The 27,947-nt window shown below is 40.9% G+C and overlaps 1 protein-coding gene across 6 annotated transcripts in view; it reads right to left on the bottom strand.

Moving 5' to 3' along the window:
- Positions 1-103: 103 nt before the first annotated feature.
- tub (TUB bipartite transcription factor) overlaps positions 104-27,947 on the bottom strand; it is a 467,593-nt gene continuing 439,749 nt past the window's right edge. For all 6 annotated transcript variants that reach the window (XM_043705827.2, XM_043705828.2, XM_087996532.1 and 3 more), the window contains 4 exons: positions 24,478-24,592; positions 14,114-14,212; positions 7,319-7,490; positions 104-4,331 (listed from right to left, as the gene is read on the bottom strand). In XM_043705827.2, coding sequence (XP_043561762.2) covers positions 4,198-4,331; positions 7,319-7,490; positions 14,114-14,212; positions 24,478-24,592 — 520 coding nt within the window. In that variant the 3' untranslated portion in view covers positions 104-4,197. The remainder of the gene's footprint in view (positions 4,332-7,318; positions 7,491-14,113; positions 14,213-24,477; positions 24,593-27,947) is intronic.

Below are 27,947 nucleotides of genomic sequence, written 5' to 3'. Positions count from 1 at the left end.
ATGCATCGTCATCCTATCCAATCTCTCCACCACCTCCCCCCTCCCCCCCCCTCTCCCCAACCCCTCCCCATCTCACCATCAATGAAAGTAGAAGATTCCACCAACTGTTCTCTGCTTTCATGGTGGGAAACCCCAAACAGATCAGAAATAGTGTGAAATCAATGGTCTAATGAGAGTGAGACTACAGCTGCAGTATCATGTACCGATTTGGTTGCTGTACCGAGGAAGGGTACAAGTGCCTTAGAGAAGCTCTGGCCAAGGTTCCTTACATTTATTCCTAGCTGAGCAGTTTGTCCCATGCAGATGCATTGAAGATAATGAGATAGGAGTTTAGAAGACTGATAGATAATTTCAGTGAAACCTGAAAGATTCTGAGAGCCTTTAAGCTGAGGTTCTTCCCCTGTGTCTATAGCCTAGAATTCGGGACATTGTTTCAGAAGGAGTTAGAGATGACAAAGCATTTGCTGCCTGACCTGCTGTGTTTTTCCAGCACCACTCTAATCTAGACTCTTATCTCCAGCATCTGCAGTCCTCACTTTTGCCCTATGGATACTTACTTGCTGAGTATGTCCAAGATTAATAGAATTTGGATTTTAAGAGAACCAAGGGATATTGGAAAGTGGAGTTGAGTATGGAGATCAGCTATGGTCTTGTTCAATGATGGAGTAGGCTTGAGAGGCAGTATTACCTACTCCTGCTTTCTTATGTTGATACTCAATGCCAGAATAATCCGATTTGTGGTCACAGGCTAGTATTATAACATAAATAACCATATGCACATAATCTAGTCACATTATTTTCTTGTAAGTGATATTGATTCTAACACAGGTTGTCCCAAATGAGATCTGCTTTATTTCACCCAGTCATATGTGGTGACACATATATTTAATAACAAATGGAATGTCACAACCTCCAGGGTATTCATTTTAATAGTGAATTTAAACCTTTTACTTGATTATGGTCACAAGATTTCAGCCTAGAAAATATGCAGTGTATTATTGATGCATTCAACATGATTGCATCAAATAGTTTCATTCATTATTTTGTTAGGTGCAGTTGCAACTTCAATGTTTAATGCTACAGATGAAGAAATTCATTATGAACACATTAGCTTTTCACAATAAAATCGCACAACCATAGTTCAGCATTTAGTTTCCTAACTTTGATAAGATTTTTTTGGCCCATGACCCTGAGATAAAGCCAAAGCCAATTTATTATCATCATTACAGCTTCATGACATGGTTCATTTGGTGGCTGTCTCATCTCTGTGTCTGAAGTTTATGAGTTCAAATCCCATTTCAGGAAATGAACACAATAGGCTGACACTCCAGTTTAGTGCTGCATATTAATGCTGTCATCTTTCGGGGAAGCTATTAAAACTGAGACCCCATCGGTCTATTAGATGGATGTTAATGATCCCCAGTGGTACTATTTTGAAGACAAGCAGAGGTGTTATCCTCATGTTCTGGCCAATAATTATCCCTTACATGACATCTCAAAATAGATTATTTGATTATTATCGCATTGTTGTTTGTGTGAGCTTGCTATGTAGAAATTGGCTGCTGCAATTCTGACATTATCAATAGTGATTTCACTTCAAAAGTATTCTATTGGCAGTAAAGCACAGTGGAATGTCCTGTGGTCATTTGTGATGCAAAATAAATGCAAATCTTTCTTTTTATGCTACTGGTCTTACTCAGTTTCTAAGTTCAATGTAAAAATAGCTAGATGCTTCTAATGGAGTAGTAATTAATATAATAATGTGTTTCTGTCCACCCACAAAGACTAGTTTACATGTGAGAATGTTCTGCCATTCTCCCAAAAAGAACAAATCATGCTCAGCAATGCTAAATTCAAAAGGGGATAGACAAGTGCAAGGGTCCCAAATGCTTATGTGAACAATATCCATTGAATGCCATTTTGATGAAAATCTCCTTCAGACAGTGTACAAACTGATGTACAAACGCTTCAAAGAAAATCCAATCTTTGACCTTGGTACAATAGCTTAGAATTATTTGCAACCAAAACTCATTTTTAATAATGTGGGAACAGAAGAAACGTGGAGCTTGGGTGATTCCCAAGCATTATCACAATCTTTAAGAGTGTTGACTTCTGCTTGAAAAATAAACTACTACAAGCCTATAGTAAAATGTAATGATATTCATGGAGCCAGAGCTAATAAAAACATAGAACATTATAGAATGTGCAACACAGAAACAGGTCATTTGGCACTAAAGGTTCATGCCAGTATTTTTGCTCAGCATGAGACTTGCCCCACTCAACTTCATCTAACTCTATCAGCATAACCTCCTGACTCTTTCGCCCTGATATGATTATCTAGTTCCACTTCAACACCTCTACACAGGTCACTTCAGCTGCTCCTGTAGTTGCAAATTCCAGTAACCAAAAACGTGTATTAACATCCATTTCTCCATTACATGAGAGCTCAGCGTCATTGACCTGGGTACAAATAGGAACTTGTGGAAAATTTCACTAGTCTTTATCCATCCACTTTTACATTTACCTGCTTGAAAGCTTGATCCTTTATAAAGTATGTTTAATAAATGAGACCTTATTTGTCATTCTTTTTAACCTAGAAGTATCCATTTTTTTTAAATTTAAAGTTATTCTGTTTAACATTCTTTCCCTTATTTATTATCTTATACTTTATTGATGCTTACTTTTATTCATTAGTCCAATGTCGGGTGCATGATAGGAAATAGGAAACTTAAATATTTAATGCGCAGAAGTAAATTTTCTTGAAGGTGTGGAGACGAGACTAAAATCCTGAGTGCTTGCAAGGTCCAATACTGATGCGCCAGTTTTTTGCAATGGTTAAGTCCTCAAGTTATTTTGAAGGAGGCTGCCTGCCAGTTGTAAGTAGCCAATTATGCCAATTAAATTGCCCGTGAGAGCACAGATCAGAATCCAGGCTGGTGAAGGGGGGCCATCTCCTGAAGGCAGACGGCAGACTATTGACGCATCATGCAATTTAATCCTTATCCACCATGGCCGTCACTGCTCTCCACAATGACAGTTTGACAGATATCAACATTATTTATCATGAAACATGAAAATACTTTGCAAGGTGGCATTTTGAATCCTCCCCCACCTTCCCAAGTCCAGTGTACATACATAGATCAGTATTTCCCATTGTTGATGCAGGGGCTGCTGCTCTACCAATGCTGAATGGCCTCCACAATCAGGAACCTACCTGCCATCCTTAATTGACCAGAGATCCCAGAGGTAGCCACATACTTAGCCTCCCCCTCCATAATTTTCTTTTGATTCCTATCATCGTCATTGAAATGCTTGCAACCCACATTATTTTCCAACAGTGCAATCGAGACACAATGATGAAAAACCTCCACACAGTGTCATTAACATATTCATTTGCATATAAGGAAATACATATCCATGCAAACTCTGTCTAAGTTGCCTCAACGATAAATGATCCAACATAAGGAGAATATCTCTTTCTCGGATGTCAATATTTGGACAATATCCCATGTAAAAGTAAACAAAAATGAATGAATGGAAAATCATTAGAATAATATTAATATTAGTTTATAAACTGTATTCAAATGGTCAATCACACTATCGCTTGAAATAATGAATTTCTCTTACAGATTGGATTGCATGGTTAAACATCAGCAGCATTAGGTTAATTACTACTGTGCTGCATAAGGTACTGGCAGAACAAGCACAATGACATTTGTGGAAAGTACCTTCTAACCAAACTGAAAAGAATAACCTGAATACGTACAAGAAATGACACAAAGGTTAGTACTTTAAAGGTTAACGTGAAGAAATTTCTCTCATATTCTGATTCAATACCCATGGGATTCTATAGCTGCCATTTCAGAATAAAAGTTCTATTTTCCTTTATTTTCTTTTTAGGACAATGTTTTGTTCCAAAGGTCCACACAAAATTACCACAACAGTGATGCCTTACGGACCATGCAAAGACCCGTGCCTGTTTAACAAAAAAGTGAAACGGACACAAGGCTTATTAAAATATTTAAAATGGGTCCTACGCTGGATTTTGAACCCCGATTCAATTTTAATCATCCCGTAAACTTGCAACGAAATGTACGATACTGAGGATGAATTATGTCTATGATCTGCAACCAATATATCAAAGCAAAGAAAGCAAGCTTGTCCTTCAAATACATGTTGCTCCTTCGAATGTTCCAATTATTCACAAGCTAGTTTACTATCGAAGCTTGACAGAGCAATCGCAAATGCTTGCAATGCGCACATTGGGTAGTTGTAGTCCATGGTAAAGACGTCTTCAGCCACCCGACCAAACTGCATCACTATATAATCCGCTATAAAAAATACAAACAAATAGTTGATTCTTTTTGCATAAAATTTCATTCAATTTGCAGAATGATGTTCCACCATTACTTCACATCTGTTCTGCTGCCCTCTACCCATCATTGTACAACTCAGCTCAGAGCAAGTTTATTGAAAGTGATGGATAACTGGAAGAGTTACAAAACTGTAATCTAATCACAGAGCTGAAATGGCAATCTGTACCAAGGAAGAAAAGCCACAGCAGTTTGTGAAATCTTTAATAGCTTTCATATCCAAAATCACTTGGTAACTGTCAAAATCTACAATGTTCCCTTTAATTGATGTGTTTTGTTTAGTTTGAATTCTGTTCCATCTGGAGATGGACAGTGTTTACTTTAATTAGTGTTGAGCATCACAAAAAAATGTTGAATAACATCTGGAAAGCACACTAATTATTTAATGTAATATTGCTCTCAAGAGTGTATAAAGAACTGTAGTTCTTGAAAATATTTGGAAATAACCTGTCCCTATCAGGATTATGCATAAAATGATAACATGTGAAATATGAGTTCCATATTATAAAATAGAACGAAAATGGATTTTATACACAAGAAAGCTATTTGTGGATTAACAATGTCTTTATCTGGCAATGGCTCTTAAACCCTCTCCACCACCGATTTGCAGAATACTGCTCCATCCAGCCTTTTCCATTACTGAAGCAGCATGAGATCAGAGCAACAAAGCAGCATGTACTGGAACCAAAACATTACTGACTTGCGGGAAGCAATTGTCCTTATTTATGTTTTAAGTGTATTTAGAAGAGTTTCTCTGATTGATACAGTGATGAAAATTATAAATACATTGGAGCCAACTTTAATCGACTGTCCCACTTTTCAGCATGAATGGAATGGCAGATGATCACAAACATAAGACAGCCAGTAGTCAGAATGCATGTTCTGTTCTGTTGGACTGAGCACTAACCAGTCATGGAAGTTGTTTGAAAAGGGACTGCTGTAGGCTGCTCTAGGCCCCATATAAACCTTCATGCTATCTGGTTACAGTCTTTCATGTTTGCACTCCTTCAACAGCCAGGATTGTGATGAACCCACTGCCCCACTTTGCTTAATGCCAATTGTGGAGCTGTCAAATTCCTTTCCTTGCCCACCCCACATAGTTAACAAGTTGATTGTTGCAATATTACTGCAATGAAATATAAAAATATTTCAGGCTTTTCACTCAATGACATTGGATTACCATTGGCAGCCATTTGTTTTGCTATAATGACTAACATTAGCAAAAATGTCGGTGACATTATATACTAGAGAATGAATTTTCCATTTTCACTGACTCATAGAGGAATCAGTGAAAAAAATATATCCCTTAGTCTCGTCTGATTGAAGTAATTATTGTCAACTGTGTGGTGCAAAAAGTGGGATGAAATGGGGAGCCTTGTGGTATTATCGCTTGACCATTAATCCAGAAACTCAACTCATGATCTGGGGACCTGGGTTCTATTCCTGGCACAAAAATGGTAGAATTTGAATTCAATTTTAAAAAATTCTGGAATGAAGAGTCTAATTGTCGATTGTCGGGAAAAACCAATCTGGTTCACTAATGCCCTTTAGGGAAGGAAATCTGCCATCCTTACCTGGTCTGGCCTATATGTGACTCCAGACCGACAGCAATATGATTCTTAACTGTCCTCTGGGTTATTAGGGATGGGCAGTAAATGCTATCCAAACCAGAAATGCATATGTCCTATAAGTGACTTAAAAGAAAGATGTTTCTGGAAGCTGAATTATAGGGTTAATAGTAGTACTGATAAGGATAATTAACTAAGCATACATCCTGTTGAATGAAAGCTGAAATTAGAAATGTTGACAATGGTGCAGATTATAGCTAAAAGCAAGTGGATTGGCATTGGGAAATCCATTCAAAATGACCTCTGTAATTATTTAATAATTGGGCCATTAAAGGAGGGGCTGTTTAATGGGTGGTATGGTGGCTCAGCGGTTAGCACTGCTGCCTCGCAGCCCCAGGGACCCGGGTTTGATTCCAGCCTCGGGTGACTGTGTGGAGTTTGCACATTCTCTCCGTGTCTGTGTGGGTTCCCTCCGGGTGCTCTGGTTTCCTCCCACAGTCCAAAGGTGTGCAGGTCAGGTGAATTGGCAATGCTAAATTGCCCATAGTGACAGGTGCCTTAGTAGGGAGTAGGGATTAGGGGAATTGGTCTGGGTGGGTTAGTGTTCGGTGGGTCAGTGTGAACCTGTTGGGCCAAAGGGCCTGTTTCTGCACTGTAGGCAATCTAATCTAATCTTAACCACTTAAAACATATTCTATTAAACAATTTAGCAATATTGGTCATTTATTCTAAATGTTTGCCAGTGTGAAAGTTTTGGCTCTGTAGGTACATACTTCAGAAAGTTACAGGTTTGAGTCTCGTTCAAGGACTGGAGTATACTCTTTAGACTGACACTTTCATGCCATAATGAAGGAATACCTCCAACCCCTTCACACCCCAACTGGGTGTAAATTATGATCAAAGAGCACAGAGCTGGGAGTCTTCTAAGAACCCCTTGGTGAGCTTGGTCTCAGTTTCTCTTCATGATGATTCTCAGTCCTGTGCCAGGCAAAACTCCTCAGCCCTTCCTCCACCAAAGGCCAGCTGGAAATGCTTTTCTGAGGCCAAGATCTAACCTATTTCATTCTATGGACTCTCACCAAAGTTTTAGCAACAATGTGTTGAAAAGGTCAATTTCTTTTTCCAATATATTACTAATAGAACGGTTTATTTCAAATTGAAAATATATGATAGAACTCCACTCAAATTAAGCTTAACCTAATGTGATACGCAGTAACAATTTAACAGCTATTTAATGTTGTATGTGTTGCCATTCTCGGGTTCAATACATATTTTACTCAATCAAGCCCTATGCTTCCTGGTATCACAGTCACAAATATTGTCATTCATTTTAATTGTTTCTAGAAGTTTCTATACAGCTATGAGTTTACTACTTACGGTCATTGTCATGAATAATTTGGAAATTCTTCACAGAAGCCTGTGTAACCCGACCATGGAAATTAAGGACATAGGATTGAGTATCATCATTCCATACTGGAGTTTTGTTGTGAAGCTCAATTATACTCTCCGTATTTTTGTTCTGCCATCCTGCCAGCAAAGTTTCATGTTCCTTCATCAAAAAGAGAAGATAACACTGATTCAAGTTTCTTCAAGTCGATGTAGATTCATGACTGTCTTTGACAAATATCATATTTCATGGTCTGAGCAAGGTAACAACTTGTTGCTATATATCCCACTCCCTCTCCAAAATAGTCTTCTTATGTAAGTTGAAAGCTAGCATTTCCTTATAATATTTTGGGGTGGATTAAAAGAGTTCATGTCCCAACTCAGGAAAACATTTGCAGGTTATATAGGAATGAGATCTTCAGCGATCTTCCAATAATCAGCCAATTAGTATTCATCTAGTGTTGACCTTGGCCAAGAAAGGGTGGCTGACAGGATGCTAGCAGCTATACAGGCTGCACACATAGAGGGCATAGAAAGGGGTGCAGCAGGAGGGAACCAGTAAGTGGCTGAAGCAAGAGGAAAGATGGATTCTTGTTTCAGTGAGATCTCCAAGGAGGTGATCCTTCAGGGGAGAAGGAAGAAGCCAGCAAGCCTGAGGAAGAAAACATGGCTGAAGGTGGCTGAAATTATCAGCAGTCACAGGGTTGCAGTAATATGGACAGAAACTTTACAAATGACCTGTGAGGTCTGACAAGGTGGGTGGCATGTATCATGGCAATGTGGCAGAACTGCATCTCTTCTGGCAGCCATGAGATGCGAACTGAGGTGACCAACCTCCACCGAGGTAATGTCCAAGGATCAGTGTATAAGCGGATCCACGGAGTTGCCTCCCACAAGAGGGCTATATTGAGACAGAGGTGCTTGATGCATTGAGAAGAGTGAAAAACCATTTATGGTTGGCCTCCAACTGACACAATGATGGACATTTAAAGTGGCACAATTTAACTAACAGAAGACAACAGTGTATTTCTGTCAGTGCATTATGAGCTCATGTGTCTTGCAAAGACATTTGGCCCCTGAAGCCTGTCCCACTATTTGACAAAATCATGGTTGATCTGTCTAGGCTTCAATTCCTCTTTTGTACAAGATCAGCATAACCGTCATCTCTCTGATATTTCAAAAATCTATCCACTTCCTCTTTAACTAACAACTCTCAAGGTGACCCAACTAAATTAATGGATGGATGCTGGATCACAAGGGGTAGCCACTGAAGACACTGTTGCCAACACCTTTTGAAACCCTAACATGAGGCGGAAAAACAATACAACTGTTGCCACCATGTGACTTTACTTATATTAATCCATGGAATATGGTCATTGCTACCACGTGACTTTACATATATTAATCCTTGGAATATAGTCATTGCCACTCCTGCTCCTAGTTCTTATATTCTTATGATTTACTGAGGATATGTGGGTCATGGCAGCTTCCTGAAGAGCTAGTACATGCCTTGAGGGTTTATTTGGAGTCCTGCAGTCATTTTCTGTAGGGAATCGAAGGTTGGGACCTTGACAGGGATTGCAGTATGTAAGCCCAACAGTGAAGGGCTGCTGTGGAAGGGTATTCCTCAGGTTCCCTGCAACCAGAGCAGGCAACACCATGGCAGCTACAGCCATTCTGTCAATCTAAATGGGCAATAAGCTTTCAGAGCTGGATTCCCCCAATGTGGAGGAGATTGGGTGAAACAGATTATACTAATCAGATGCAATGGAACAGCAGCTGGAATGATATTACAATGGAACGTGGAAAAGGTGGTGCATAGGAGGCAGAAGGTAGACTAATGTTGAAAGAAGGTGTAATACATAGGGTGTACAACCAAACGCACAGCTTTGTAGAGATGCTAGAGAGCCAGTGCCTCTAAAGACTGTATCTGAACATATAGCTGGTTGCTTACTGATGTGGAAATTGAGAGACCGTTATCATACCTGACTGCTTCTAGGGAGGAGAAAGTGAGGACTGTAGATGCTGGAGATCAGAGCTGAAGAAGGGCTCATGCCCGAAACATTGATTCTCCTGCTCCTTGGATGCTGCCTGACCTGCTGCGCTTTTCCAGCAACACATTTTCAGCTCTGCTTCTAGGGAGCCTTGCTGGCCACACACACACAGCTGAGCCTGAGGGAATACTGCTATGGTACCACATCCAATTTCCTCTCAACCTGACTTCTCCAATCAGTACAAATCCTAACGTATTGCCATGCTGTCTGGACCTGAGCTTTTGTCACCTGCTTAATCCTGCTAAGAGCCACTGACTGGAAGATCCCATAAATTCCTCCCTGCCACACCCTTCTAAAGCAGCCCTTAACCATGGGGCTTACACACTGAAATTCCTGTAAAGGTCCCAACTTTTGATTCACTAAAAAGACCTTGTCCCATTTGCAAACTCAGCTGAATTCTGTTCTTATTAGTTTCCACCAACACTTGCCTGCCACTGAATTCTTGCATCTTTTAAGCAATGAACCATTGATCCTCAGTAGAGTCTATGGAAAATAGATTTTAAAAAAGTGTGGTCAATTGTTCCTTTCACAGGCTCAATTGACTCCCCTCCAATCTGTGGCCATCCCACTTCCATTCCCTGAATGCCTCTGGGTAATTTGGCGAGTGGTGAGAGCATTTTATGAATCTGTCTCAATCTATTGCCTGAAGGATTTTTCTTCTTACCACCTTCTACATCCAAGCACATCATCATGGAATCAGTGAAATTCCATTCTCTATCTTACTTGGACAGGATTGAGATCATGTCAAGCTCTGTGTGCCTGGTTTATTTACCAGTAACTAACACCAGATGTTAAAGGTGAAATAAAGAGAAAATTACACAGGAAATACTGGAATATAGGTATTTGGCTTACTTACAGGAAATCTACGCTGTCATTTTCTTTGCTAAATTGATTTGAATCAAATTATATCTTGGAACTGACTAGTTCTGGACTGACAATAATCTACTATCTGCACGATTCAGAAAGCCTATTAACTAGAACAAAAACTGAAATTGCTGAAGAAACTCAGGAAGTCTGGCAGCATCTGTGGAGAGAAAGCAGAGTTAATGTTTCGGTTCCTTCAGAAAGATCCAGCATCTGCAGTTCTTTGGGGTTTTTTTTTAGCCCATTAGCGAGAATTGATCACAGCATTTGATGTTACCTTACTAGTTAGCTGAATGATTGGTCAAGGTCAATAAATTAGTAGCAGTCTTTTGTTGTGTCAACAACTTTCAACTGAAGTTTAAAAAATAGTTGGTTAGCGTCAAGACATTGACTGATTTTACTGACTAAACAGTGAAGAAGCCAGCTTCTCCATTTAATCACATTGCATCCTTCAAAGAATTAATTCAAAAACAAGTAAATTAGCTGATAAAGTAAGCAACAGCAATTTTTTTTTAAAGACGTCATGTAAATAACCTTAATGCGAATAACATAGCAGGAACAATTCTGGGAAATAGTTTGGATTTAGTCAGCACAATTAGCACAATCTCCACTTCAGTGAATAGCCAATGGACCTAATGGACTAATTAAAAAACGTTTCCCTCAGGCTAAATAAGAAATTAATGAACACAATTAGCCTAGAATTTCTTCTTTTGACTACAGATGCTGTAATGGGCAGCATCCTTGGTGCCTGGCATGAGAAAAAACAAGTAGTTTGGCTCCACATGTTAATTTTGTAAACATCTTGTTATAGAGATACTTACATCTCCAAGTCAATAGTCAATGCTTTCACCTACCTTAATTAAAATGATCTTGAAAGCACAGAGTATCTATGTTGCAGAAGTAACAACTATAAGAACAAAATGATGCACACACAGTGCTGGTAGGAATGTCAACTCCGGTGGAAGCTCTGAAGCTTGATCATCTGATGGCTGACTATTAATCAGTTCTCTCCACATAGTATGGTCAAGGTCCCAATTTATGCACAATAAACAGAATTAGGTTATGCCTGAATTAGGTTATGCCTGAACCAGGAGTCTCAGTCAGAGCTGATCCAAATTTAGATTTTGTACATTAAAATCAGGTTCACAGAACAATGAACCAAATGGTGAAATTGTTCAAAGGACAGTAGGCTCAGCATTTGGGTTGCTTTTCACAGACATGTCATCCTCAAGACAGCCCATCATTTACACTTCCCAAGCCAGACAGAGTCATAGAGATGTACAGCATGGAAACAGACCGTTAGGTCTAGCGCGTCCATGCCAACCAGATATCCTAAATTAATCTAGTCCCATTTGCCAACACTTGGCCCATATCCCTCTAAACCCTTCCTATTCATGCGCCCATCCAGATGTCTTTTAAATGATGTAATTGTACCATCCTCCACCATTTTCTCTGGCAGCTCATTCCACCCTCTGCATGAAAACATTACTCCTTAGGTCCCTTTTAAATCTTTCCCCTCTCAACCTAAACGTATGCACTCTAGTTGTGGACTCCCCCAACCTAGGGAAGGGACTTTGTCTATTAACCCTATCCATTCCTCTCATGATTTTATAAACCTCTATAAGGTCACCCATTAACCTCCAATGCTCCACAGGAAACAGTCCCAGCCTATTCAGTCTCTCCCTGTAGCCCAAACCCTGGCAATATCCTTGTAAATCTTTTCTGAACCCTTTCAAGTTTCACAACATCATTCCCATAAGAGGGAGGCCAGAATTGCACATAATATTCCAAAAGTGGCCTAACCAATTTCCTGTACAGCCGCAACATGACCTCCCAACTTCTATACTCAATGCTCTGACTAATAAAGGAAAGTATACTAAACACCTTCACTAGCTGAAAATGTGTTGCTGGAAAAGCGCAGCAGGTCAGGCAGCATCCAAGGAACAGGAGAATCGAAGTTTCGGGCATAAGCCCTTCTTCAGGAATGAGGAAAGTGTGTCCAGCAGGCTAAGATAAAAGGGGACTTGGGGGAGGGGCTTTGGAAATGCGATAGGTGGAGGGAGGTCAAGGTGAGGGTGATAGGCCAGAGTGGGGTGGGGGTGGAGAGGTCAGGAAGATGATTGCAGGTTAGGAAGGCGGTGCTGAGTTCGAGGGATTTGACTGAGACAAGGTGGGGGTAGAGGAAATGAGGAAACTGGAGAAGTCTGCGTTCATCCCTTGTGGTTGGAGGGTTCCCAGGCAAAAGATGAGGCGCTCTTCCTCCAACCATCGTGTTGCCATGGTCTGGCGATGGAGGAGTCCAAGGACCTGCATGTCCTTGGTGGAGTGGGAGGGGGAGTTAAAGTGTTGGGCTACGGGGTGGTTGGGTTGGTTGGTCTGGGTGTCCCAGAGGTGTTCTCTGACATGTTCCACAAGTAGGCGGCCTGTCTCCCCAATATAGAGGAGGCCACATCGGGTGCAGCGCATGCAATAGATGATGTGTGTGGAGGTGCAGGTGAATTTGTGGCGGATATGCAAGTGTCCCTTGGGGCCTTGGAGGGAAGTAAGGGGGGAGGTGTGGGTGCAAGTTTTGCATTTCTTGCGGTTGCAAGGGAAGGTGCCGGGAGTGGAGGTTGGGTTGGTGGGGGATGTGGACCTGACGAGGGAGTCACGGAGGGAGTGGTCTTTTCGGAACGCTGATAGGGGAGGGGAGGGAAATATATCATTGGTGGTGGGGTCCGTTTGGAGGTGGCGGAAATGACGGCGGATGATACGTTGTACATGGAGGTTGGTGGGGTGGTAGGTGAGGACCAGTGGGGTTCTATCCTAGTGGCAGTTGGAGGGGCGGGGCTCAAGGGCGGAGGAGAGGGAAGTGGAAGAGATGCGGTGGAGGGCATCGTCGACTACGTCTGGCGGGAAATTGCGGTCCTTGAAGAAGGAGGCCATCTGGGTTGTACGGTTTTGGAACTGGTCCTCCTGGGAGCAGATGCGGCGGAAATGAAGGAATTGGGAATATGGGATGGCGTTTTTACAGGGGGCAGGGTGGGAGGAGGTGTAGTCTGGGTAGCTGTGGGAGTCGGTCGGTTTATAGCAGATGGCTGTGGGAGTCGGTCGTGGTTGGGTTTGAGTCATACAGGGGCAGCCCCTATGTAACTCTGCAGAACCCCACACTGATATTCTGGTGGATCTGAAGTATTCGCTTTGTTTCTCTCTCCATAAATGCTGCTTGGCCTGCTGAGTATTTCCAGCAGTTTCTGTTTATATTTTAGAGTTCAAACATTCCAATACTTTGCTGTGTTATTTTACACTCCATGCTGGATAAATGTAGTTCATTTCAATTTAAAATGAGAAAATACTTATCAGTCAATGCAATGTGTAATTTTTCTGTTAACAAAGCACACTTTTGTGGAGAGCAATACACAATACTGCATATTAGTGCTAAGTTACTGGACAGTTTTGCCATTTTTAAAACTTGAAAGTGAAATGAAGAGCCATGTGAAAATAAAAACATATCACTAACTATTCAGATTTTTCCCATTTACACACACTACAGTACTGTAGATTGTAGTGTTTGCAAAGTTTAATTATTTTGGATATTGCTGTCTGGATATTGCATAAAACCAATTTCAACAGAGCTATCTGGTTGCATTAAATGAATGATCATGTTTAGCTAAGACTGCTAAAACACTATAAATATGTTTCCCAATTCTTGGAAATTGAAGGACGTGAGAGGGAACATTTAGGGGAGAAACAAATTAAGAGCCCAGAAGCAGGAGAAGCACCAGGTCCATTATTTCTCTCACTGGCCTGTACTGTACTGCTTCCTTTAATGAGAGGTATTACATGATTGTGAATTTCAAATGGAGGCTGTTGATGTCTTGAAACTTACATTGCGAGGCCTGATAGACACTCTTTCATGATCCATGTTCATGCCAGGAATGATTACACTCATCTTCCGAGGTCCCTTGAAACCAAGAACATTTGTTTCCTAAGCAGAAGCAGAAGGAAGCAAAAGGTTACATCTTAACCAATGTACAACAGTTAATAACTTTGGAAAAAGCCAGGTATTCTCAAAGATAGTTTATTAGGTTAATAATGTCACTTGTCGAACAAGCAAACATAGCAGACAACAGCTATGACATTCATGCTGATCGTAATTGTACGCATTGGTATGCAGCAGTTGGTACAACACAAGAGATGATAGGTCAGGACAGTCAATCAGATGCCAAATGAATGGCAAAACTGAGAGATTTCTGGTTGCAGAGAAGAAGTCAATAGAAATTGCATTTTTCCCAAATGTGAAATGACTACTCCCAATATGTCTTTTAGCATAAGCAATTAGACAGTGTCCATGTAATAATAACACATGATAAAATATTGTGAAGGAACCCGTGTACAGCCTGTCCCACAGTTGTATATATGAGGTGACAAAATCAAATGCCCTATTTAATTTTGGTGCCTCTGAGAAAACCCTGAATTTAGGGAGTTTGCATGAGACACTGAGGCCACTATTTTCTTCATGGAAAGGCAGAGACACTGTTGGCCAAACTGCAGGACTACCATACTTCTGCCTTGTAATCATCCATAATAACATTTGACAAAAATATGTGGAACCAACTTCCAATCCATTAGTTGCTATATTAAAACAATCCTGATTTCAGCTGTAGTATCAGTGTGAAATGGAGGGGTCTAAAACAGATAGCAGAAAGTTCTGGCACATCTTAGTGTTGGGAATAAGCATTTCAGTAAAATAAGTGAATATCAATTCAAAGCCTTACAACAAAAATATTTAATCATATATTCTATTACATTATACTCTCACAGATTCTATGAACATCTATTAATGAACATTTCAAAAAGACTGATGCACTTAAAGACACCTTCTGTTCCTGATACGGAATCAAACTATTTAGCAACCTGTATAAACTGTAATAAAAGCTATGACCAGTGTTAAAATCCAAATTAAGGCAAAACTTTTATACAGTATGCAATCAACTTGACAGTCAATCTGCCTGATCTATAATTTATACACAAAAAATGGCAGTTAACTGTCATTTATAATTAACTGGTGCATTTTCCATAACGATGCCTCCTTTAATCAGTGTCCATTTGCCAACTAATCAGCATTTTCTTCTGCTGCAAGATGAAAATCTTCAACAAAATATGTCTTTTTGCAGCCACATGCAAGATGTATTTAACATACTTGAGGGAGAAATGATTTAAAGAATATATTGGTGTTAAAATAAAATTAGATGAGAGGAGGCTCATATTGAGCAGAAACTTTGCATTAATCCAACATTTGGGCAAAAAGCTGTAAATTTCTTTGTAATTTGATGCAAGGTGCAGATCTCCACTATGGTGAAACCTCACTTCTTTGTCATGTAGATTAAACATCGATGGGGACCATCAGTGGTATGTATTTCCATTGGCAACATCAAGTGGTGTAAACTCTTTCGGCATCTGAGGCCATTGACATCATCCGCCCCCGCCCCTGCTCACTTTCCTATGATTTATCCAAAATCCTCAGGGAGGAGAACTCACAAATTGTGGTAGTTCTATGCATCTGGTGCCCTTGTTTTTCTATGTGGTAGAGGTCATGTGTTTGGAAGGTGCTGTGAGCCTTGGTAGTTGTTGAGTGCATGATACACCTGCTGCCACTGTACATCAGTGGTGAAGGAAGTGAATGTTGATGGTGGTGGGTATGGTGCTGATTAAGGGGGATATTTTATCCTGGATAATGTTGAACTCTGAGCTGCTCTATTCTAGATAAGTGAAGAATATTATACTAAACATCTGGCTCATGCCTTGTAGACAAGCACTGGGGATGCAGGAGGTGACTTACTCAGTGCAGAATTCCTAGCTTTTGACTTGTTGTTGCGGACACACAATTTATGGGTGTTTTGGTTCAGTTTCTGGTCAATAGTAACTTCCAGGATGTTGGCAGTGGGGGAAATTCAGTGACAGTAATCAGATTAGATTCCCTACAGTGTGGAAACAGGCCCTTCAGCCTAACAAGTCCTCACTGACGCTCCAAAGAGTTACCCTCCAAGACCCCATTTCCCTCTGACTAATACACCTAACACTATGGGCAATATAGAATGGCCAATTCACCTGATCTGCACATCTTTGGACTGTGGGAGGAAACCGGAGCACCTGCAGGAAACCCACACAGACACGGGGAGAATGTCCAAATTCCACACAGACAATTGCCAGAGGCTGTAATCGAACCTAGGTCCCTGGTGCTGTGAGGCAGCAGTACTAACCACTGAGCCACCATGCCACCCCATAATGGTATTGAACATTGTGGGACAATGGTTAGATCCTCTAATAGGAGTTGGAGAGGTCATTATCTGCAACCTGTGTGGTGTGAATGTTAGTTGTCACTTAACAACACAAGCCTGAATATTTTTCAGACCTTGTTACATGTAGACTCAAACTGTTTCAGTACCTAAGATTCACAAATGGTGCAGAACATTGAATAATCATCGACAAACATCCCCACTTCTAACCTTTTTTCAAAGAGAAAAGGTAACTGATTAAGTAGTTGAAGATGGTTGGGCCTAGGTTATTACCCCGAGAAACTTCTTCAGAAATGTTCTGGAGGTGAGATAATTGACATCCAACAACCAAAGCCATCTTCTTTTGTGCCTGCTATGACTTCGATCTGTGCAGAGTTTCCTCCTGATTCTTATCGACTCCAGTCTTGCTAGGGTTTCTTGAGGCCATATTCAGTTAAATGGCACCTTGATGTCAAGAGGAGTCACATCCCCCACCTCTGGGTTAAGCTTTTTTGTACATATTTGGACCAAGGCTGTAATGAGTTCAGGAACTGAGTGGCTCCGGTGGAAGTTAAACTGAGCAGTGGTAAACAGGTCATTCCTTTGCCATTTGATAGCACTGGTGATGACCCCTTTCATCAATTTTCTGATTATTGAGGGTACACTGAGAGTGTGATAATTGGCAGGGTCAGATTTTTTTGTGGACAGGACATATCTGAGCAATTTTCTAAATTTTCAGGTTAATGCCAGTGTTGTAGTTGCATTGAGCAGCTTGGCTAGGGAGCAGCTGGGTATGGAACATGCCTTCAACACTTGTTTTATTGTTGTCAAGGGTAATAGCCTTTGCATCTTTCAGTGCAATCAGCCATTTCTTGATATGACATGCAGTGAATCAAATTGGCTGAGGACTGGTATCGATGGTGCTAGGGACTTCAGGAGGAGACTAAGATGGATCATCCACCAGGCCCTTATGGCTAAAGGTGTCTTTTGCACTGTGCTGGGCTTCTCTTTGTTGAGAATGATGTTCATAGTGGACCCTCTAACTCCTGTTAGTTGTATCATTAGCTACCACCATTCCTGACTAGATCTAACAGGACTATGGAGTTAGTTCTGATCTGTTGTTTGCTAGATCACTTATTTGCTGCTTTTGGGACTTGACATGCAAGTATTTCTGTGTTGTGGCTTCACCCAGGTTGACCTCTCATTTTTGGGTATGCCTGACTGCTTCTGGTATTCCCTCTTCAACTATTCAGTGAATCAAATTGCCCGTAGTGTTAGGTGCATTAGTCATGGGTACCTATAGGATAGGGGAATGGGTCTGGGTGGGTTACTCTTCAGAGGGTTGGTGTAGACTTGTTGGGTCAAATGGCCTGTTTCCATACTCTAGGGAATCTAATCTAATCAAACATCTAATCTGAACATGAAGGAAAATGTAGATGAAACTGTAGGCACGATGGAATACAAAGCCAATACTGTAGGAGCCAAGCTAAGAATGTATGTAAGTTGTAAAACTGAACAATAGCTTGAAACAAGATCCTCAGGTTGATGAGAGCCAAACTGGAGACATAATGGGAACATGAAATCATATCTGCAGAGCATAGATAGCCCTTTTTATTGATACAGATATGTGCTATAAGTGCTAAGATATTCAATGACAAGTGAACTGTAAAAATATTGTAAAGCAATGTAATAATTAAGTGTATAAATTATTATGTAGATGTGTTTTGGAGAGGGACTTTGCTGCACTTTTACCAAGTACGTTTCCCAGTGTATGATTGCAAAATAAAGTCTGTAGTTGCTGAACTCAACACTTGAAATGGCTGTCAAACCAACAAGTTGGGGATATCGTTTGTAAGGTATGATTAAATGATCATGAGGCTCTTGCTTGACTAGTCTGTGAGATAGGTAAAAACAATGACTGCAGATCCTGGAAACCAGATTCTGGATTAGTGGTGCTGGAAGAGCACAGTAGTTCGGGCAGCATCTGAGGAGCAGTAAAATCGACGTTTCGGGCAAAAGCCCTTCATCATGAATAAATCCGTGAGATTGCTCTCCCAATTTTAGCTTAAGCCCCCAGTTGTCAGTAAGAAGGACTTTGCAAGGTTGACAAGACTGTGTTTTTTTAATGTTGGGTGGTCTGTCCGGTTTCATTACTTTGTTTAAACTTTCTGTACCAATTTTTGATAGCGGCAAGCTAGGTTAGGCCATTTCAGAGGGTGGTTAAGAGTCAACCACATTATTATATGTCTGGAATCACATAAAGGCCATACTTCCTTTCTTTTTATGACACTTGGCAATAGTCATCAATGAACTCTTTTATATTTACAGATTTTTAAAACTGAATTCAATGTCACCATCTCCTATAGCGGGATTCAAACCTGTATCCCCAGAATGTTAACTGATCACTCGTCCAGTGGCATTATCACCATATTCTTACCTCTCTATATATAATAAACACATATTACAAGATATAATACAGTTTAAAGTATGTAAAACTATAGTCCTCATGTTCCAAGTATCACTGTCAGATTGCCATTCCACTTGAATATTTCCTCAACATGACACTTCTTTGCATTTCTCCTGGATTTTCTGAGCCCAGATTTCCAGATGAGAGTGGGAAAGGCCAGAAATGCATCTCTTAGTGACACTGGATGCCATCTGGCAAGTCTAAATCTGCAGCTTGAATGTTTGTGAATGGGTAGGTGGGAAGGTGGGTTGGTGACTGTGGTAAGTGGGTATGTGGCTGAGGTGGAGAGGGGTCTAAATGTGTCAGTGGGAAAGTGGGTTAATGAGTTGACGTGTGGTGAGGTTAGTGATTTGATATAATTTGGTTTGATTTGTTATTGTCACATGCAACTAGGTACTGTGAAAAGTTTTGTTTTGTGTATAGTACAGGCAGATCACAACATACAAAGATCATCGGGTAATCAAACAGAGTGAGGAATACAAAGTTACAGCTGCAAAGAAGATGCACAAAAACCAAAGTTAAAAAATCACACAACACCAGGTTATAGTCCAACAGGTCTATTTAGACAACCCCACCTGTTAAGGGAGCAGCACTCTGAAAGCTAGTGCTTTCAAATAAACTTGTTGGATTATAACCTGGTGTTGTGTGATTTTTAACTGTGTACACGCCAGTCCAACACTGGCACCTCCAAATCACAAAAATCAAGGTCAATATTAGATTTGAAAATTGAGAAGTCCATTCAGAAATCTAATAACAGCAGGAAAGAAGCTGTGCTTGAACCTGTTGGTGCATGTTTTTAGCCTTTCATACCTTTGCCTGATGGAAGAGGTTGGAAGAACCTATAATTGAGGTAGGAGGGGTCTTTGATGATGTTGGCTGTCTTCCTGAGGCAGGGAGATGGAGTTAATGGATGAGAGGTTGATTTGGGTGATGGATTGGGGTGTGTTCACAACTCTCTGTAGTTTCTTATGGTCTTGGGCAGAGGATTGTCAAATCAGGAATAGTCAGGTCTGGTTGGGGAAGTCAGGGGATCAGAGGGTATTTGTCAAATTGTCAGTGGGGTGGTGGAGGCATAGTCAGATTAGGTCAAGAGGGAAGTTGGCTTGGGGGTTAAGCACTCTGTTGGATATTTTGGGCATAACTATTAGGTTGGGAGGGGGTGGGTTAGTGCCAATTGAATTGGTCACAGGCAAGGTCAGGTAGTTGGAGAACAGTTGAGAAGTCATGGCTTTATTTGTGGGGTTTGGGGGGAGGAGTTAGTCATGGGGTCAATGTGAGTGACTGTGGTGTCAGTTCTGCAGTTGCCCAGGAATTAGATGTGGATTTAATCTGTCTAACCTTTCCTGGGTTAACTCTCCAGGCAAGTACATTTAAACTAAGGCTCTGGCACATGCTCAGAGACACAGGCTTTCATGGAGGAGCATGAAACTTCCTGGGGGATTTCACATAGGTCAACTTGTCAGGACTTCTGCAGGTTCCCAGCAATCGAGACAGCAAAAGGTTTGCTCGAAAATTTTATGTAGAATTTACACAATTAATAATTATCACATAAAATGACCTAGATTAATTTTACTTGCTCATACACAGTTTTGTAATAGGCACACAGATGCACAAATTTATAAAACTGTCACTTCAACAGAATGAGAAAAATAATATGAAAGTTTCTGAAAGACAAGAATCTAGATAGGCAATATACATATAAATATATAGTCATGAAATATGGATATAAATCAATAGACTTTAACCTTTCACTTCCAGTGCAGAAATCTGGATGCCTGTTTATATCATTCCATAAAGAGTTCATTCAGGTTTTTTGTCAGCTACTCTCACCCTCCATTATCACTAATCAACTCCCCTAAATTTAACCATTTTAGGCTATTATCCAGTATTTCTACTGGTTGCACTAACTCCATTCCAATCTCTTTTTCAGTGCCATCACTCAAACCCTCTCTTTGCATTTTCTAGTTCTTCAGGTTTCCAACAAAGGACTCTACATGAGTTAATGCTTTCTCTGTTCTACATAGGAGCCACTCATTGATACAAAAATAATAATACCATTAGAAACGTGATTAGACCCAATGAGCCTTTGTTTATTTGTACCCCGTTCTGAGTATATTCTGAATCTGAAATGGGTTCAATTATCATAAATTTGTTCACATTCCATATACTCTCCTCTTTTGGTCACGTTGATTTGTGGATGAAATTTAACTCTCAATGTGAAAGATAGTGTATCGATGTTCTCTTTCATAAAAACATAACTAAAAGTTTATATTTAAAAATGGCTAGATCATGGCTGGTGGTGATTGTTAAGGAATTGCTAGCTCTCCCATCACAACTTCATTAATTATTTGGAATGATTAACTTCCTGAACACTGAACAAAAGGCTATGGCAATCTGTGATTTGTCTACTAGCACTCCTGTACAATCTGACCTAGCTCTTCTATTAGCAGAGTCAAATTTGTCAGAAATCTGTCCTTGCTTCAGTTGTCTGTTGTTAAAAAAACAGAGTTTTGCAGCTCAGAAGGAAGCCAATTTCCCTCTGGTGTTACTGCTGGTTCTTTGCTGTAACAGTCCAGAATTAGTCCCGTTGCCCTGCTGTGTTTCAATACCTCTCCACCTTCTGCTGTTCGAAATTCTTAACCAATTTTGCAATTAGAAGTTGTGACGGATTAATCTCTGGCAATGTATTTTGTGATCCAAATTAATCTAGCTCTCCCCTCACTATCTTAGCAGCTATTTTAAATTGATGATTCTTCAATCATCCTTTCATATTCATTATTTGAACCATTAATCATTTCAAAAAAACTTGTCTGTCTCCTTTTAGAATAATAAGCTCCGGTGAAAAGAGTCCCAGTTTCTCAAGTCCCTTCCTGTAAATAGGGTATCACAGTCCAGGCATCACCTATTCCATATTCCATCTGTATCTCGAATATCTCCTTTTAAGTACCACATACAACACAGCACCTAGTACCCTGACTGTGGCCTGATAAATACTTTGCATAAATTGATAATTATTACTGTACTCTTGCAATCTATAAAGAGCACTCAATCTTTATAATGACTACACATAGCTGTATTCATATTGTTGAAAATTGTGCATTTTAATCACAAGATCAATTTTTCACAGCTTTCAAGCAATTCCATTAAATATCAATGTCTACTTATTTTTCTTCACACTTCTCCATCTTAAATTGCAATTTCCATCTGTCCCCCATGCCATTTATACCCTTGTTAAGATTTTTCAATCTAACAGCTTTTCAAATTCAAATTCGCCCACCTTTGTATCAATAGCAATTTCCCAATCAGGCTTCCTATAACGAAGTTCTAATCATCGCGCCCCCACCCCGTCCATCTCTCTCTCTCTCTCACTCTCTCTCACTCTCTCTCTCTCTCTCTCAAATATATATGTTCTGGATATACCAAAATCAGTAGTGGACTTTGCACCAAATACCAGACCACATCTTTCCCAACTTCTAAAAGTTTGAGCAATGTCCATTTATCTTTTTTTCTAGAATCGCTGGAAACAGGCCCTTCGGCCCATCAAGTCCAGACAGACCCTCTGAAGAGTAACCCACCCAAACGTATTCTCGTACCCTATTACTCTACATTTATCCCTGACTAATGCACCTGACCTACACATTTCTGAACACTATGGACAATTTAACACAGCCAATTCATCAAACCTGCACTTCTTTGATTTGTGGGAGGAAGCCCACGTAGACAAGGGGAGAATTTGGAAACCTCACAAAGGCAGTTGCCCGAAGCTGGAATTGAACCCCGGTCCCTGGCACTGTGAGGCAACAGTACTAACCACTGAGCCACCATCCTCACTATTACTGCTTCAAACTAACATCAAGCAAAGAAAGGCATCTCAGGAGCAGGAAAATCAACGTTTTGGGCAAAAGCCCTACCAGAGTCTAGATCAGAGTGATGCTGGAAAAGCACAGCAGGTCAGGCAGCATCCGAGGAGCAGGAAAATCGACATTTCGGGCCAAAAGCCCTTCCTGATGAAGGGCTTTGGCCCGAAATGTCGATTTTCCTGCTCCTCGGATGCTGCCTGACCTGCTGTGCTTTTCCAGCATCACTCTGATCTAGACTCTGGTATCTAGCATCTGCAGTGCTCACTTTTGCCTAACATTAAGTAAAGGCAAGGATGTGTTAAATTTAACTCGATTCAAAATGAACATGTTGTCAAATTCACATTCATACTACACTGAGATAAAACAATGGCCAAACTTTTGCAGAGCTTCAAGGAGAATACTGGGAGGTGGTGGGGACATCAAATCATAGGCTGGTGAGCTCGTAGAATCATAGAACATACAGTAAAAGAGGAGCCCTTCGGCTCATCGACTGAACCAATAAAAACTACTCTAAATCCACACTCGTCCCACTTACATCACCTTCCTGCTACTGTTGAAATTTTACTAGTTGCAAGAAGGTAGTGGATACATTTCTCACACTCTTGTCAGCTAAGGTCCTTAATTGCCCGATAAAGAGTCATTTTGGACATCTTCCTACCCTCACTCACATTTAACCAGTGCAGATTGAGTACATTGCCATATGGGAGAATTCTAGCTATAACTGAGCAGAGACCTTGCAGGTTTAAGGAAATGGGACCCTTCTGATTGGACACCTTGCTGATGGGGCCTTCTTCACCTTTGGTGCTCTGGGCCAGTTGCAGTCCTAGTGATGGCCAAATCTCCTGGTGGCAATGCTGAGACTGAAAATTTTCCAGCAGCTCAATGGATTGATACATCCCTCCTTAAAAGGGCAGAATCCCCAGCAGCTGGCATTGAACCACCTTAAGATCATAAAACCTAACTGTAGCTTCCGTGATCAGCCAAGGTATGGAAGCCCCTGATTTCCTGGCAAATGAGAGGGGCCATTGGCATCTTGTAAAACCCCAGACAATTTTCCCTTGGAAAGAAGAAAATCCTCTGTACGTTGACTATTTCTTCAGCTTTAATGTTACCCAGGCTTAAGTGCTTGAAATAACAGGGAGATGGATGAATTGAAATCAGCACTGTAACAGAATAATAGAACTAGGGACACAATTTCACAATGAGGGGCAAATTCATCAAACCTGCACTTCTTTGATTTGTGGGAGGAAACCCACGTAGACAAGGGGAGAATTTTCTATCTCAGAGGGTTTTGAATCTTTGGAATTCTCTATGCAGAGGACTGTTCAAGCTCACTTATAATGTATCTTTAAAGTTTAGATGGACAGCCTTCTAATTACCAGTGAGGTAAAGGAAGATGGGGATAGAGTGGTATTGAAGTGGATGATCAGCCATGATCTTCTTGAATGGCAGAGCAGGAAGAATGGCTTGCATGCCTATGCTCCCTATGAATTAACATATTCTGTGGTGTGATCTTTCATTCCTGTTTGGATACAATCATGATTCTGCCAGAGATATACGTTTTCAGGCAGATAGTTTTATATCAGAGCATGTTAATGATAACAATTGTGGAGTAATTACAAGCATGCTGCTGTAATGAAATACTCACGTAGCAAACAGCTGCCAACTCTTGTCGCAAGTTACTTGCATCTAGGCTTGAACTTCCTTTTTCTGGATTCACTCCGTTATCATAGACTGTAAACTTGGTGCCCATTAGATTTGATCTGCAATGCAAATGGATAGCAAGTTTCTTAATGGATTTATCTCCGATTCATGCGTGTTATCCTCAACTGGATAGAGTACTTGTCTTCAGTGTAAACTGTACAGCCAGAGGCATAACTCCCACGTGTGTTTTCCAGTGGCAAAGTGCTGAATAGAACTTGTTCAGATTAACAGAGGGTTCTTCACCCAATATGTTTCTGAGTTCAACCAGAGTCGTATGGATAGATGAAATGGTGAGGTGAATTTGATCATGAATATTCATTGGTGGGTTGACAATGGGACCCCAAGGTGACTTACTAAGGGTCTGCTGCACAGGGCCACCATCCAATTAAAGTTATAGCCCACCTCTTGGGCTGGCTGCCTGGATCAGTGCTCTAACGGTTCAGGGACCTCAGCAGCCCCATGGATAGAGGTGGGCATTGCTGAGACAGCAGAAGAAAGACACGGCCACCTTGTTGTTGTAGCACCTGTAAAGGATGAGGTCTTCTGTTTTCCAATGAACCAGGCCCAGGCGGAGGGGGTGTGGTGGGGTGTGGCACAGTGAACACTCGTGCAACGTTAGAGCTTCAGACACTGCCAGTGGAGATCCTTCCATCAGCAATGGCTTGGCCTGAAAGAAAGGCCCTTTCTCCAGGAGCTCACTGGAAGGTTGCCATGGTTTGCCAAGTGGCCTCCCCATCAGTGGGGACTTGACACAACTCAGGTAAAATATCAGCGGTGTTCCCACTAATTGGCCAATTGAGTGAATTTATTGGCTGCCTATCTCAATTCTGACAATACACAGAGATTGTAGGAACATGTCGAACTCCTCTCCCAACAATATCCCACCACCCTCTTAGCACCAAAACCCCCACCAAACCCCCAGCCTACTCCAGCACTAATTTCAATTTCTGGTAAGTTCTAAATATCATGTGACTGAAAATCTAAACATATCTATAACTAATGTTTTTATTTGAAGAAAAGCATGTAAAATAGTTACGTTTGTCTTTTAAATAAGATCTTAAACAAGTCGATTGAAATACCTGGCCTTCATATTAAGAGGACACCTGCCTGAATATCCAAGAAACAAGACATTTTCTTAGTACAGTCAATACTATCTGATCCATCCTTGTTCAAAAACAATGAGAGTGAAGAACAGAGAGATCCAACCTGGGCAGAAACCTTGTGGGGCACAGAGATTGGGGAACAATGAGATACCCAGTTTCCTGATCCCTATTTGACCAAATTTCATGAAGGCAATTCCTAGTTCCCTGGTTTGCATTTAAGAACTTCTGGACAACCAAATATCAAGCAAGTAGCAACCCTCCTGGTCATGTAAATACCTCCTGGCATTTGTGGGTTGACACAGGCAAAATGATAACTCTAAAATTCAATCGGCAAAGATTCTAGCAATTGTGCCAGAATCTCAATTGCTGATTGGATCTGCAGTTTCTGAGATGTTCACCATTCTCAGGACAGCACTGAGCTCACATGGGCTGGCAGGTAGAAATATCTCTTGGCTGTTTGGTCCCTATCTGGCCTTACAAAACAGTGCAGTTGTCTGTACCTGTCGGAGGGATAAGGATGATGAAAGTGAGGACTGCAGATGCTGGAGATTAGAGTCGAGAGTGTGGTGCTGGAAAAGCACAGCAGGTCAGGTAGCATCCGAGGAGCAGGAGAATTGATATTTTGGACAAAAAAGCTGCAGTCAAAAAGCAAAATAGTTTGGCTATTTGAGATGACAGGGCAATCCTATTTCAAAATCAGCTGATGCAGTAAGCTATGTTAAGGTGAAAAACAGGAAAGCAGTTATGAAATTGCAGTGGAGACAGAAAGAGGGTCAATCAACAGTCAAAGAAAACTGTTATTGATGGATCAAGGAATAAGGAAGGGGAAAACATGTCCTGAACGAAAGCCTGAATGTCAGACGTGCTGTAAGATGAGCCACTTCAGACTGCATGTTGTAACAAGAAGCCTGTTCACAACGCCGGGCCTGCAAAGATGGCAAGAGCCATGATGTAGATGACGTCAATGACATTGAGGAGCCTTTACTTAGAGAGATGATGGAACAAAATCGAAGATGCTGGAATGCTCAGATCTGATTGAAAAAAAAGCAAGAGATGCTTTAAGTTAGACAGATGAGAGCTTTCATTTCTTTCCAATGACAGAGAGCACACCTCCATGTAGTGGACAGTTTACCCATCTATGACAAGAGAGCTGTCTTTCTGAAAGTTTAGAGACTTGATGAACCACATCAACTGCACCAGGGAGCTTTGGGCATCACAAAAGGTTGAGTCAGAACAAGATAGGCTATTTGGTGGCCAAATTTCTCAAGATCTTTGGAAGAAATGACATCCAGCTGCCTTACTTGTGCTATTCATCATTATGAGGAAAGAAAATTGTTGATGTCATCTTCATTTCCATCATAAGCATCAGAATGTCTTGGGACGGATATCTTCAAACACACAAGGAAGATCCACCTGGATGATAGTCGACACCTGGCCCAGACGGATAGAAGACAAGAAATAGCAACGTCACATTTCTGAAACATTAATGACATCAGTGAAGGAGATGTTAGCAACACATGGAATCCGAGATCATGTAGCATCAAACAGTAGATTGTGGTTCACCAATGAATACTTTTAAAGAATTCACAACATTGTATGGAATTATTCATACAGCTTACTAACATATCCTCAAGCCAATGGTGAAAGATGTGTGTATGCAATGAAAGCTTTGCTAGAGAAACAAAAAGAGACCAAACTTGCACTCTTGAGCTGTCAAAATGGTCTAGCACCATATGAGAATAAGACTGAGGGCTCGACTCTTTACTCCCCTAAAAATACTTATGCCACATTTAGGTGGCTATGACTTGGAAAAGTGAGAGAGGAAGAAGACAAATATTGTTCCAGCTAGATGAAGAACAATGAAAGATGACATAATGAAAATGTAATCTGCTAGGCCTCCAGCCTGGAGAGCCAGTTTGGATTTGAGTTCCATCTCACTCTGGATAAGTGGATGAACATCATAACATCATAACATCTATGATCCTATCATATGCAAACAGATAATAGCATGATAACACACAAAAGATATGTGCACTTCCTGTTCAATCCAAGTGGTCATCTGATAAAGGAAAAGTGTGACTTGGGGCAGTGTTGGAATTAAGATTGGGAGAGAGGGAGAAGGCTGATTGTGAGGAAAGGTGTAGCTGGGGAGGGGTCAACAATAGTCTTTGGTCCTACAAAACAGACAGAAGCAGCACTTTGCACCTTTTTATTTCCCAATCAAGAAAATAATCTTTACAAAGAAAAACATTTTGGTGATAGCCACCCAAGGTCCAGTTAAGATCTACCGGTCAGGCTACATGTAGGCCAT

This window comes from Chiloscyllium plagiosum, unplaced genomic scaffold (genome assembly GCF_037043375.1).
Source record: "Chiloscyllium plagiosum isolate Xiang-an unplaced genomic scaffold, Cpla_swu_hap1 HiC_scaffold_18, whole genome shotgun sequence".
In the NCBI taxonomy this organism is placed as follows: Eukaryota; Metazoa; Chordata; class Chondrichthyes; order Orectolobiformes; family Hemiscylliidae; genus Chiloscyllium; species Chiloscyllium plagiosum.
The sequence above is the reverse complement of the archived record's forward strand: the minus strand, read 5'-3'. Positions and strand labels throughout refer to the sequence as shown.